The sequence below is a fragment of the Gopherus flavomarginatus genome, chromosome 4, assembly GCF_025201925.1.
Source record: "Gopherus flavomarginatus isolate rGopFla2 chromosome 4, rGopFla2.mat.asm, whole genome shotgun sequence".
NCBI lineage: Eukaryota > Metazoa > Chordata > Testudines > Testudinidae > Gopherus > Gopherus flavomarginatus.
In genome coordinates, this window is record NC_066620.1 from 114,195,267 (window position 1) to 114,208,130 (window position 12,864).

Genomic DNA, 12,864 nt, shown 5'->3' on the forward strand with positions numbered 1-12,864 from the left:
TTTCACCTCCAAAATAGGAATTGGTCAGGAGCAATTTTCTCAGATTTCTCCACGTCAAATATTTTCTCTAGCCTCTGAGAGAATATTAAGAATAGCACTGCTTATAGCAATTTTTGCAGCATTGGGAACATTACATCTTCTGCCCTGTCCTTGCTTAATGCTTATGTGCAACAGGACTGCCACCTTGTGGCTCATGAAATGGACACAAACTTATATAAAGTGAGGGAGATATCTGTTATTGGATGAACTGCCATTGATGAGAGACTCAGAGTACCTTTCCCACACCCGAAGAAGAGCTCTGTATAGCTCGAAAGCATATCTGTCTCACCAACAGAAGTTGGTCCAATAAAAATAGTACCTCACCGAGCTGGTCTCTTTAATATCCTGGAACAACATGGCTACAATAACACTGCAAGAAATGTACATGGAAGACGCACAGTAAATTGTGGAAACTCTTTAAAAGGAGGGATTCTTATAAGTTTAGAGCAGTTACTCATATCCTGTAGTTGAGTGACACCCCAGGGAATCCCTTGCAGTTTTCTAGGGTGTGTCATGTGACTTTCCATTCCTTGTCCATGGTCTGCTCAGTCACCCTCAGATGTTATAAAAAATCTCTCAGCCATTGCACAGATTCCTATGGTACCTTCTGTGGAACTTGGCACTTCCTCTGAGGTGCTATATATACTTTCCCAAAGGATGCTGAGGTTTTTCTCTGGAGGATTGTGGTCGATTTGTGAGTAGGCAGTCATGTTATGAAAAAAAAAAGATAATTGCGGTTTAGCTAAACTTGTGGCTTTAATGCCCAGCTTTTTGCTTTTGAGCATGTTATTAGATTCCTGGTGTTACAAACAGCGGCTCTCTAAATGTACTTTTTTCCCACAAACCTACTGTTACTTTTTCAGATCCTTACTTCTCCTAGTGTTATTTCCATAGAGATGCTTAGTCATGACCCTGATGTTATAAATATATTTTTGTATTCTAAAGAAATTAATCTCACATTATTTTGAGCTTCCAACTATCTGTTATCATTTGTTCCTCATTCATACTGGGCTATATTTTCAAGACAGGACCTCTAATTGTCCACATAAGTATGCACAGGCAGGTGCATATACAACTATTGTATTTGCATGTGCAAACAGACAATTGTGCATACAAATTCAATGATGTTTGCGTGCAAATTTGGCAGTTGTGTAAGCAAATGTTTGCACACAATTAGAAACTAGGTAAAAAGTTTAGATGTTTATCCAGATACCTCGAAACTCTTCCCTATATTCTCACAGAATCATCTTCCCCTGTTTCCTCTCCACAAGATCTTTGATTACTTGCTTTCCCCTACAGCATTCCAGATTGGACTGTGGCTGCTTCTTCCTCCAACACACAACTAATTCTTTCCTGCCTCCCTGTAGTTCTCTACAGGTTGCATGCTCCCGCTTACCTTCCTTTGAAGATCTATTGCATGGACCAGCTATTGCTATCTTTTTGATCCCATGGATAGTGTCCTGAATTGTAACTTGGGAGACCTGTTTTCTATTCCTGCCTCTGTCATTGATCTGCTGTGTGACTTTGAGTGAGTCACTTCACTCTCTCTCCGTTTCCCCTTCCACCATTTGTGTTGTCTATTAGATTGTAAGCTTCTGGAAGGTGGGGCAGTCTCTTACTATGTTTGTACAGTGCCTAGCACAATAGGGCCCTGTTCTCAAATTAGGCCCTAAGGTGCTATGATAAAGAAAATAATTATAATTGAGCCTTCAGCTATTGTTTGTTTTGTAATGGACTTGCTAGTTACCTAAGTATCCCAGACTACACTGAAAGAGCTAGTGTGCACTCTGTTTTAATATAGTAGATATCTAGAGACAATCAGCTCCTGCACTAAATCTTAAAGTGGAGGCAGCAACATCTTATTGGGGAGATCATCATCAAGGGAGAGCTTATACTGAGCATCTCATGGATTGTTGAGGAGCTCTCAGAAGGCAGCAGCCTCTAGGGAGAAAGACACAGCCATGGGAAGAGGCTTGTAAGGGAAGGAACCCACTGGTTGTTGAGTTTAGCTATCAGATTGAATAGTGCAAGCACTTTGGCTTATCTGCTACCCTTGCCGTCAGCATACTCATATGCTTCTGAGATAGATATGCCTTTATGTGCAGTATGACAGCTCTCATTTGGTCTATTCAATCATATGATGACATGTCTGGTGTAAATAGTAAAAACAGCTCCACAGTAACCATTTATATCCAAACAAACAAAAGATTATTTCTTCAGATTTTATTTTACAACCTAATGCATGGAAAAAAAGTAGAGAAGCACTATACCAAAAAGAAAATGGAAAAGATAAAGAGCTACTGACAAGATTCTCCTTTAAAGGCAGCAAAGAGTCCTGTGGCACCTTGTAGACTAACAGACGTTTTGGAGCATGAGCTTTCGTGGGTGAATACCCACTTCGTCAGATGCATATGTATTCACCCACGACAGTTCATGCTCCAAAACGTCTGTTAGTCTATAAGGTGCCACAGGACTCTTTGCTGCTTTTACAGATCCAGACTAACACGGCTACCCCTCTGATTCTCCTTTAGTAACTTTACAGCAGGCAGAATGGAACCATCTTTCCTGCTTAACCATATCTAGTTTCAGCAGCTGGGATTTAATCAAACATACAGATTGTATCCTTAGCATAAAAAGACTCTGTTGGCAATACCAAGGAAATAAAGAGATAAATAATAAAATTAGAAGAGCAACAGAATATTAGCCAGGCTCTAGAATTTAAGAGGTGTTGAATGACTCTTGTGACATGTTGAGCACGCTACATTGTCACAGATTTGTCTTCTGCTTTCTACTGACAATGTGGCTGGATTGTGGTGTGGGATAAAATGGAGAAAAGGGGAAATGATTATGTTTCTGTTTGTTTCTAGTTTCTTCCTATATTCTTCAGAATCACTCACCCAGTTTCAGACTCTGTATTTCTATCATCAGTTTCTCCAGGGCCTGATCCTGCAAAGTGCTGAATTCTCTTTGCACAGAAGTGCTGAATACTCTCCATTCCCAATGGCTGTGCTCCCTTGAAAATACAAAAGCCTCATCCTCACTGAGGAAATTGTACAAATGTTTCAGTTGCTCTTACCAGTTCAGTTCTACCAGTGTTAACAATGTTGAGATTCCATAGTGTAGATGGGTTGCTGACTGTGTTTTTCTATTTCTATATTAATTTTCACCCAAGAAGCATTATTAACTATTTTTTATCCTGCCTCTGGGAGAACATTAAGTATAGAAGAAACATGAAAAGCACTATATGTAAGTGGTAGGTGGTGGTGTTATTCTGCAATCTCTTTTTTGTATAAAAAACACTGCATATTATTGTTATTGTTTCAATGACAAAAAATATTGCCTTGATGGTTAAATATGTCACAATAGGCACAAACCCAAAAGCAAGGGATAGCACAGTCATTCTGGTCATTTGTCATACACTGGCTTTTGTCTCATATATGTTTGAAGGGTGAGAGGTATGTAGCTGTAATGATCTGGACTGCCGTCCAGTTAAACAGTTATCTCCGTGTGAGTGCTTCATCCACGGGAATGTTCATTGTCTCTTCCTCCTCCTCCTCCTCTTTGCTGCTGTAGTCCAGAATTTCACAGATGTTTTTCCCAGAGTAGACAAAGGCAGCTGCAGCTCTTAGGCTCACTCAGCTATGTTCCCTTCCTCTTTGGTGGTCTGACTTCACCCTTTTGTGATCTAGATGCTTATGGTCCGTCCCCCTCCCTTTTGAAGGACTGAGCAGTGGCAGGAGAAAGAGAGATCATTCTATGGCTGTTCATTCGCCTCTACTCTTGACTCCTCCTTGGGTAGCTACACAAGCTCAGGAGCTAGTTTGCTGCCTCTCCCCTTTCCTGGCCTCTCTCATCTGGAATGGCATTGTTTGCAGTATTGTTGTAATCATGTTGATCCCAGGATACTAGAAAAACAAGGTGAACCAAGTAATATTTTTTATTGGAACAACTTCTGTTAGTCCAAAAAAAGATATTACCTCACCCACATTGTTCCAAACAGCAGCTAAACAACCCCAAACAGACGTTTCTAAAAGATATGCCATAGGAATTTGGGGGGAAGTTCTATAGTGTGTGTTATACAGAAAGTCAGCTTAAATGATCACAATGGTCCATTCTGGCCTAGGAACCTATGACTCTAGTAAACAGTTAATCCATATTTATAGCTGGGAAATGGACTTGGGTACGATTTATGCAAAAGAGTGCACTTGAATATAGATCTGCTTGTCTTTTTCACTCTTGGTGAAAATTACCTCACATATTTTAAGGAATGAGGAGGAATATTTGTCAAATGTCTTTCTCACCAGGGACACTTCAAATTCTTCACTTAGTGCCTGTGCCTATTTGTACACACATATTAATGTTTATTTAGTAAGTTTAGAGGTTCAAGTTTCAGGGCAAAACTATAAGTCACAAGAATGCTTAATTTCAAAACTGTTCTGACAGTAAAGGCTTGTTCACAAAGAGTTTTTAGACTGTTTTAACTATATCAATTTGAAACCTATATAGTTAAAGTGGTGACCCTTGTGTGGTCATAGTTATGCAGATATAACTTGCTCTTGTAAAGGTATGAGCACCTTCATTTGGGTATAACTGCATCCACAGAGGGGTTGCACTGATTTAACTGTTTCAGTGAAAAATCATACCCCTGAATGACATAATTAAATCAGTACAAAAACTGTGTAGACCAGGTTCTTCATCGGTGGGAAAGGACGATGTGAAACCAATATACTATGATCAGACACTGCAAAATATTGTATTTGGTTGAAGCATGAATATTTTTGACCTCACACTTGTGACTGATTGCCTAGGAAAACGTACTTGTGACTTCACCAGTGCCATTGCTGTCATATTCTTCATAATACCTATTTTCAAAAAAACCCTGGTCCTTAGATCGCATTGGTGTTATTGATTATCAGTGCTGTAAAAACGCAGTCCCTATCCTCAATTCACAGTCTAATTCAGATGCAGAGAGCAACGTTCACACACATGTGATGCACAGGTAGAGGGTACAGTCTTGTAAGAGTGCTGTGTATGTTTTAATAACCATCTGGATTATTGAGTCTAGACTGCTGTGTAAAGGCTCAACAGAAGAAGTATGTTTTCATGAGGGATATGAATGATAAAAGGAAGATCAAGTAGGGCAGGAGGGCGAGGGAAAATATTTTTATATCAGAAAAATACAATACTCTAGTAATATGGTGGTGGGGTTGAGATACATAATTTCTGTGATGTTTATTGGTTCAAATTATCCCACTTTGTTCCTGAGATGTGTGGCAGTGGCTGTTGTGAAGTTCCAAAGAACGCAATGCTTCCAAGTCATTGGGTTTACATGGAATAAACGCAACTCCATATTCATTACACATCTGTGGGTTGCTCTATACAGCAACCAAGTGCACCTGACTGCAGAAGGAAAAATAGACTGACCTTTATTCATTTTGAGGAGTACATTACTCCACAAGTAGTCTTGAATGGGACTACTTGCAGAATAAGGTTTTACCGAAAGTGAGTGAAGGTGACAGAATCTGTCTCCTTGTATTTACTATGTAACTATGGAACTTTTGTCTCTACATTGGTTTCAATGCAGGCTTTTATACATGATTGCAATTATATTTCTCATAGTTCCATTTTATACTATTTCCTTTTTCATTGCTCTGTTCCTGTACATTTAAAGTGGTAAATATCCCTTGAAATCCTGGCCTCTAATGAACAATTAATATCACCAGATTAAAAAAGGAGCAGAAAAATGTTGAGTGAATTTAGTCATTGTTGAGAACTGGAGTGGTGAAGAGATGGAACCTATTTATGTAGGAAATCTGGAGTCCAATCCTGCATTTTTTGTACATCCAAAACTCCCATTGACTTCAAGTTGTGAAAAGAGAAGAGCACTTGGCTTCAATTCTTTAGCAAGCAGTAGTTAATAATGACCCAATTCATGATTTTAAGTTTCAATAAAATTCTTTTTTCTGTTTCATTAGGTAACATAAAAATGTGAATCTAAAGGGAACCTTGATTATAAAGTACACCTAGTTTGAGGTTGTGGGACTTGATTCTGTTCCTCCTGAAGGGAATGGTAAAACTCCAGTTAATTCTGTGGAAATACAAGCATGCCTCTGGTCCTACAGTTTTTATACAGGCAAAGTTCCCATCATCTTTAGGTGTGCAAAAAATTCAGGATTGACCACCTTATATTTACCCTATAATAAGTAAAATATTCAGGACCAGATCTTCAGCTGTTTTAAAGTGGCATAGCTCCACTGAAGTCAAGGGGATTATGTTAGTTTGCCCCAGATGGGGATATGTGTCTGGGTTTTTAATTTCACCAAGTGTTAAGTTAAAGAAGTGAAGAAAATGAAATTAAATAGCACTATTATTAACAAGTATTAGAACAGTTACTTCAAATTCACACACACACATATTTCCTACACAAACATGTTTATATATATATTTTATAGGTAGTAGTTTTCTTTAGCTGTATGAGACCATAATGTGTTTACCAGTTTATTGCTAGTTACATGAATTTACTAGATCATAGTTCTCTTGTAATCTGGATTCACCTGAGGGACTAAATAATTTGTGAATCTAAATGTAAAATTAAATCAGAGGTTAGTAAAAGAGAAATATAATCAGTAACTCACTACACTGATCTATTGGACAAATCAGGAAACCGATTTGCAATAAGCTATTATCCTAAACTATTATTAACATTCATCTAATAATACAGAGTCTGTGACCTCACCACTCCTTTTTATTTGAGTCCGGACTCTGTTTATGTAAAACAGGGCGGGATCCTACTCCCCTTTCTTAAAGAGGGATTTTGCCTGAATAAAGTATTGTAGATCAGACTTACACTGGGAGGAGACGTCAGAAATGAAATGGAAGAAATGACAGTGTAATGGAGTCTAAAGCAAAGAGAAAAAACGTTAACAAAACATCACTAGAAAAAGAAGAAAGTGCGCCGGGTTTGGAGATACAAAATCAGAAAGATATACCTGGGCCCCAATCTCGCAGTCCTTACTGGAACAAAACTTCTATTGGCTACTATCTAATTTATTTATCTTGGCCAAAATTATCAGATGTAGAGGTCTGCTGTCAAGGGGAGTTTTGCCGTTAACTTAAAGGGTTCAGGACTGAGCCGTAGATAACCGATGTTTGGCACTGAAACCCATAGTTAAGCTCGTAAAGAAGTAGTCTGTTTTCCCCAGGTGCGGAGCATCAGCAGCTCCCATTGACTTCTATGGGCTTGTAGATGAAAATCAGGTCATTAGATAGCTCAGAACCCGGTCCTACAAAAACGTTTTCATCTAATTTGACTTAGCCCAGGGGTCTCAGTGGCTTCAATGAAAGGCATTGGAATGCACAAAGTTACTCAGGTGCAAAAGTGCTTGCTGGCTCGGGCCAAAAATATGAATGTAGGTGCCTAATTTTAAACCACTACATTTGAAAGTTCTGGCCCTAGATTTTTCTAGCTGTCTTCCCAGTGATATCCAATCGGATCACCACCTAGCCCCTAGTGTAAATCAGCTATATTGCCTGCGCTCTCTTGTCTTCCCTTGACTCCCCAAAGCAAACCGTTAAGCTTCCCATGACACTTTTAACTTGTTTTGTTTTGATTTTTGTTCTTGTGCATTTCCCATTTCCTGGCAAACTCTTCCTGGTGGAGATAGAGACGGTGTAATGCAGCGACCAGAAAGCCAATGTTGTCTATTTTCGTAAAGAAAAAGAAAATACCCAGGTATCAAATTGAACTGAAAAAAATATTGAAAGAGCAAGTGAAGCGGAAATTTAAAGCCCCTCTGCTAATAATAACAGTATAAATAACCGAAGACATCTTGTAAACAGTGCGGTCATAACCCTGAAACATTAAACAGCTCGGTGGGATCTGGCGCATCAGCTGCCTGTGGACTCCGCTGGCGCAGGGGAAAGAGCCCGGCGCGGTCTGTTTATCTCAACTTTAATCTCCCACAGACTAGCTGATCAATAGAGAGGAAGATGTTTAAATTACAAATTCTAGGCACCACGAACCCGAGCCAGGGGGAATCCTTCCTCTGGCTGCACTTGGTCGATAAGTAACACCTCTTTCCCCTCAAATTAAATTGTAGGGGAGGAAAACCGCCTCCAGAATGGATCAGGCCTCGGATTTCCCCCCTGTGTAGTTAGTAAAAGTTAGTCTTTTTTAAATTACAGTAAGGCGCAAGCCTTGACAATCGATATTAATGTGTACTTCGTAAGAAAGCTGGGCTATGAAAACTATAGCATCACATGGCGAGCAGTAGGCTACGAACTTTGTTGCTGGTCAGTTTCAAATTGCAGGCGGCTGCTTTAGAAATGCCAGAATCCCTAATCTGCCAGGTTATTATTGCACTTCAGGGGTAATTCTCTTTCTTCACAAAATATAAAAAAAGAAGTGCGACCTGGCAGTCAGGCTCCAAACACCGTCATCCTCCCCACCCCGAAAGGATACGGTCTAAATCATCTTAATTGGGAAAATAAACACTTTATAATCTAGGGTCAAAGAGTTTTGTTCCCGGATCTATCATCCCACATCAATTGTGGGTGCTTTCAGGAGAACCGAGAACGAGGTGTTATTCCACAAAACGCTGAAATGAAAATTAGACGGCTCTGTATTTATTTTCAATAGAAAGGAAGATTTATTCACAGAAATATAGCAAAACCTGTTTGAAGAAAATATATCTATATATCTTTATCGTGAATTACTTTATAGATGTGACTATCAAAGTCAATTATTCTATGAATCTACATATGTCACAATGTATCATACAAAAGATACACATTGGTACGTTTTGTTTGATCTTCCTCGCTATTAGCGCTTGAACCAGCAAGGCTGCTTTGCAGGACAATCAACTGTACACGCGTTAATAAAGTTAAATATATGGGATCTTTGGGGTGGAGTCTTTGCTAATGTACGTTTGGTCTCCTCTTTACTGAGGATGAATCCCCTCGTCTCTATAAAGTGTTCCTTAGCGAAGGGGGAGTCTCCAGCTTCCCTCTTCATTTCCCCCGCCTTACACACTGAAGATGGTCTCCTAGGCTTGAGGTTGGTCAGGATGCTGTAGGTCCACACAAGCGATTTGTGTTCACCACTTCTTTCAGGTCACTCTCGGGTTTGCCAGCCACCATAAAAGGCCAAGTCTGTAGCAGGAAACGACATGGGATGGAAAAGGGAGTTATTAAAACAGTAGGGTTAACACAATGATATTACAAGTGTCTAGTGAGACTGTGCTACACCAGAACCCACGGGCAGAATAGCCTCGCCACATTTTTATCAGCGATAAAAAGTGGCTGAGCTAGGCAACCAAGTGCTGGGTTAGTCATTTCTAACGCGCATAAAAACGCGTAGCCTCCCAAAGACATTCGTCTCTTTCCCTTGTGATTATATATAGTCCTCCGAGTCATGACTCGTGTTCTATCCATCCCAGAAACCGCTCTCTGTCGCTTTTTAGATAACCGATAGCGTTTTCCTGAGCACAAAATTAATACTAAGATATACGAGTAAATACAGATCAAAACCGTTCTTCCTAAACTGGGTAATGTCAAGGCACCGCTCTCATGTGCTGCTTCTCTGCTTTTAAAATGAAATCCATTTTACCAAAAGTCTCAGCATTCTATACTGTACCTACTACTGTAATTATACTATTAGAGAGCCAATTCCTGCTGTCCTTATTCAGGTAAAAGTCTCACTGAGGTTAAGGCGAGGTTTAGCTGAGTAACGAGTGCAGGATTAGACCCATAATTTAAATTATATTATTTCCCCCTAGGTTTACCGCTTCATTAAGAGCAGCCTCCTTTGATAGCCTTAGCAATAAAAAGCTGCACACCCAAAAATATTTTGCAAGGAGTACAAAGGGATTGCCCTCAGACTGCATTCTGTCCACTTGTTAGATTGCTGTGTCTACCCACAAATTAAGATTCAACTATTTAAAAAAGAAACAGCTCAAACCCTTATCAAATCACCTTGTGGAGGGCAAACTGCCGGTTATTTTTCTGCTGAGCCCAAAATGTTTGAAAAGCAGCTTCAAGGAAGATCACCCCACTGAACGGCCACAATGTTTGATTAAATTCATTTATCATGCAATGTCCAACCATGTATTAAAATTTAAACGCTAAATGAAGAGTAAGAATGATCTATTTTAACCAGCGATTTTAGAAAATATATTCAGTCCTTGTAGTGGCTTGAATTATTACTATTATGGATACAGTTGGCAGTACAGCGAGAATGAATTACACACACGCACACACACACACACACACACACACACACACACGAGAGAACTTGTGTTTCATTTATCTTTACTGTACTTCCAACGGTACAGTAATAGCTACAATTACCTAATACATCTTTTCAACCCGTGGTTAAATTAGACAACTCTCACCTAGGATTTAAAGGATTTTTTTTTCTACTCTGAAGTTCTCATTTATAAAAGAAACATCCCGAGAACAGTAAATCTGAGGTAATGAACGAACAGATCTATGGTAATGTTTTAAAAAAGCAATTTTTTATGTGTGTGTATGCTATTTTACGTCAATAAACACCAGAAAATACAGAAGAAATGAAGACTGAATCATTCGTTAAGAAATCGGACCTGTTCCTATATACTGAACACTGTTAAAGTACTTAATTGAACGAGAAATCCTGTTTGGATAAATACTGCGTGTAGAGACGTCATCTGTCTCCCAACAGTGTGTGTTTAAAAGATGTTACTGAATCGATTTGCACAGTTGTAGCGTATTTGACCTGTCACCCCCCCTTTTGAGCAGATTAACACAGAAAAGGCTAGTGCCATTATAATGTTAAGATCTTTTTATAAGTCAACTAACAGCGTTTGGGAAGGGAGGTGATTTGAATGGCGTCTGATTTATTCTAATAAACGCAATAACTCAACGCCCCAAATATACTCTCAGTGGATTTGCCAGAAGTCCTCTCTGAAGGGTACAACACATGTTGATTTCCCCCTCCCTTCACCTCAGTGATCAAGTGTATTGATGAACTATTAAACGCGCCCAGGCATGACCTTACCAGATTGACTGGGTGAATGTAACCATTTTCGTACTTGTCATTGGCCAGGATCTGTCTCAGGTGAGCAATGTAGCTGGATGCCAGTCTCAAGGTGTCCAGTTTGGAAAGCTTGGTGTCTGGAGGTACCCAGGGCAAAGTGGTCTTAAGCCTCGAGAAAGCTTTGCTGAGTACCCGCATCCTCGCCCTCTCCCTGGCGTTGGCAGCGTTTCTCTGGACTTGCTTCCCCTCTTGGCTCACTCCATTTAAAGGGCTCTTTTTGGTGGGAGCCTTTTTCCTCTTGCCAGAGGCGCCTCTCCCCTTTTGGGGGGACGCGTTCTCGCAATTGGAACCCTCTTCGTTGCTCTCGTTCGACGTCCCAAACTCTTTGTTAGAATCCATTTTCAGGCCATCGCATTCCAGCATTTCCACCTCCTGAAGGTCTTCCACATCGCTGAGCGAGCCAGTGGACATGGTCTGAGAGATGCACAAGGATCAAAGCTTCCTCGGGGGCAGGCGTTGGGTGAATACCTCAGGCTGAGAAGACGTTTCCTCTCGCCCTGGGGTGTGATAGGTTTGCAGTCAAGAGAGGATCCCCGCCCCACCCCCGCTTCTTGCCCGTGTTTGAGTGAGAGAGAAAGCTGAGGAATTTGGTGAGGACACTAGTAATTTATCTGGGGAATAGAGAGGCGGATCCGGCTGCAGCCCAGGGGAGGGGCCCTGTCCGGCCACTGCCTGTTGCTGCTCACCACGTTCACAAACCTCTGCTCAAGAGCAGGAGGGGGAAACAGGCACCAAAGAAGAGTTCCAGTGATCTCAACATTGTAATTCAAATCTTCCCAACTGGAGCAAGGCAGCTCCTCCCTCCTCTGCCCCTTAGAACTCTGCATGGCTCTCCCTCCTGCCTGCTAGATGACCCAGGCGGCTGGTGTCATCCTTGTCCCTGACTCCTGATGAAAGCTAAAATGCCTCCTGATCAGGGTGCCCAGCAGATCTACCAGGCATCTGACTTGGAGATGGATTTTTAACACATAGCTTCTGAACTGTGTCCTGTAAACTCATCTGAAAGAAATTTGTGGATGATTGTTTGAGAATGCATCCTCTTAGGACATACTCTGAAACACAGAAGCTGGGTCCCTTAGTGAAAGCACAGAAATTGAAGGCAGGACATCAGAATTCTGTTATAGGCTTCCTGTGTGACTATGGCTAAGCACCTTAATCTCTCTGTGTTTGAGTTTACTCATCTGTAAAATGGGAATAATAATAACAATAATAAATATAATTAATAATTAATTCTTCCCTAATTCTCAGGTATGCTGTGCAATTTATTTCATCAGAATCTGAAAAGCACTTAGAAATTCTTCCAACAGAAGGCACTGTATAAGTGCAAAATGATATTATAATTTAATGTTAGAATATTTTCTTTTAATAACAAATAGAATAAAAATATATACCTGCACATTGAAATGAAATCAGGAAAGATATTTACCAAATGTTGCAAAGTTTACATAAAAAGTTGCCTTTAAATAAAACATCAGTTTAAATAAATATATTTCTTTCAAAGATTTTGGTACTAATGTTAATATTTATTTTGTTCATTTATATTGTAGAAATATATCTTGTTGTCTATGTTCAGTTTACTGCACGATCCATTACCAAAGACCTGCTGGGAAGTTTGTCTGAGTAAATACAGCATGAGCTGGTCCAGAGAATAGGAATTTCAAAAGAACTTAGCTTTGGCCTAATTCTGCTGCCATTGAAGTCAATAGGAATTTTACCACTCATTTTAATGAGTGCAGAGTTAGGTCAATACT

At 40.0% G+C, this 12,864-nt stretch overlaps 1 protein-coding gene across 1 annotated transcript; it reads right to left on the minus strand.

The window, feature by feature from the left end:
- Positions 1–8,716: 8,716 nt before the first annotated feature.
- TCF21 (transcription factor 21) lies at positions 8,717–11,675 on the minus strand. The gene is made up of 2 exons (XM_050949950.1): positions 11,075–11,675; positions 8,717–9,189 (listed from the first exon to the last, which is right to left on the minus strand). The coding sequence occupies exons 1-2, from the start codon at positions 11,522–11,524 to the stop codon at positions 9,100–9,102; spliced, it is 540 nt and encodes a 179-aa protein (XP_050805907.1). The 5' UTR covers positions 11,525–11,675; the 3' UTR covers positions 8,717–9,099.
- Positions 11,676–12,864: the final 1,189 nt, after the last annotated feature.

Bases quoted from the DNA above. Each gene is read 5' to 3' on its own strand.
- TCF21 (XM_050949950.1), bottom strand. From the start codon at position 11,524: ATGTCCACTGGCTCGCTCAGCGATGTGGAAGACCTTCAGGAGGTGGAA. The intron at 9,190-11,074 runs GTAAGGTCATGC...TTCCTGCTACAG, and splicing joins ACATTCACCCAGTCAATCTG to ACTTGGCCTTTTATGGTGGC.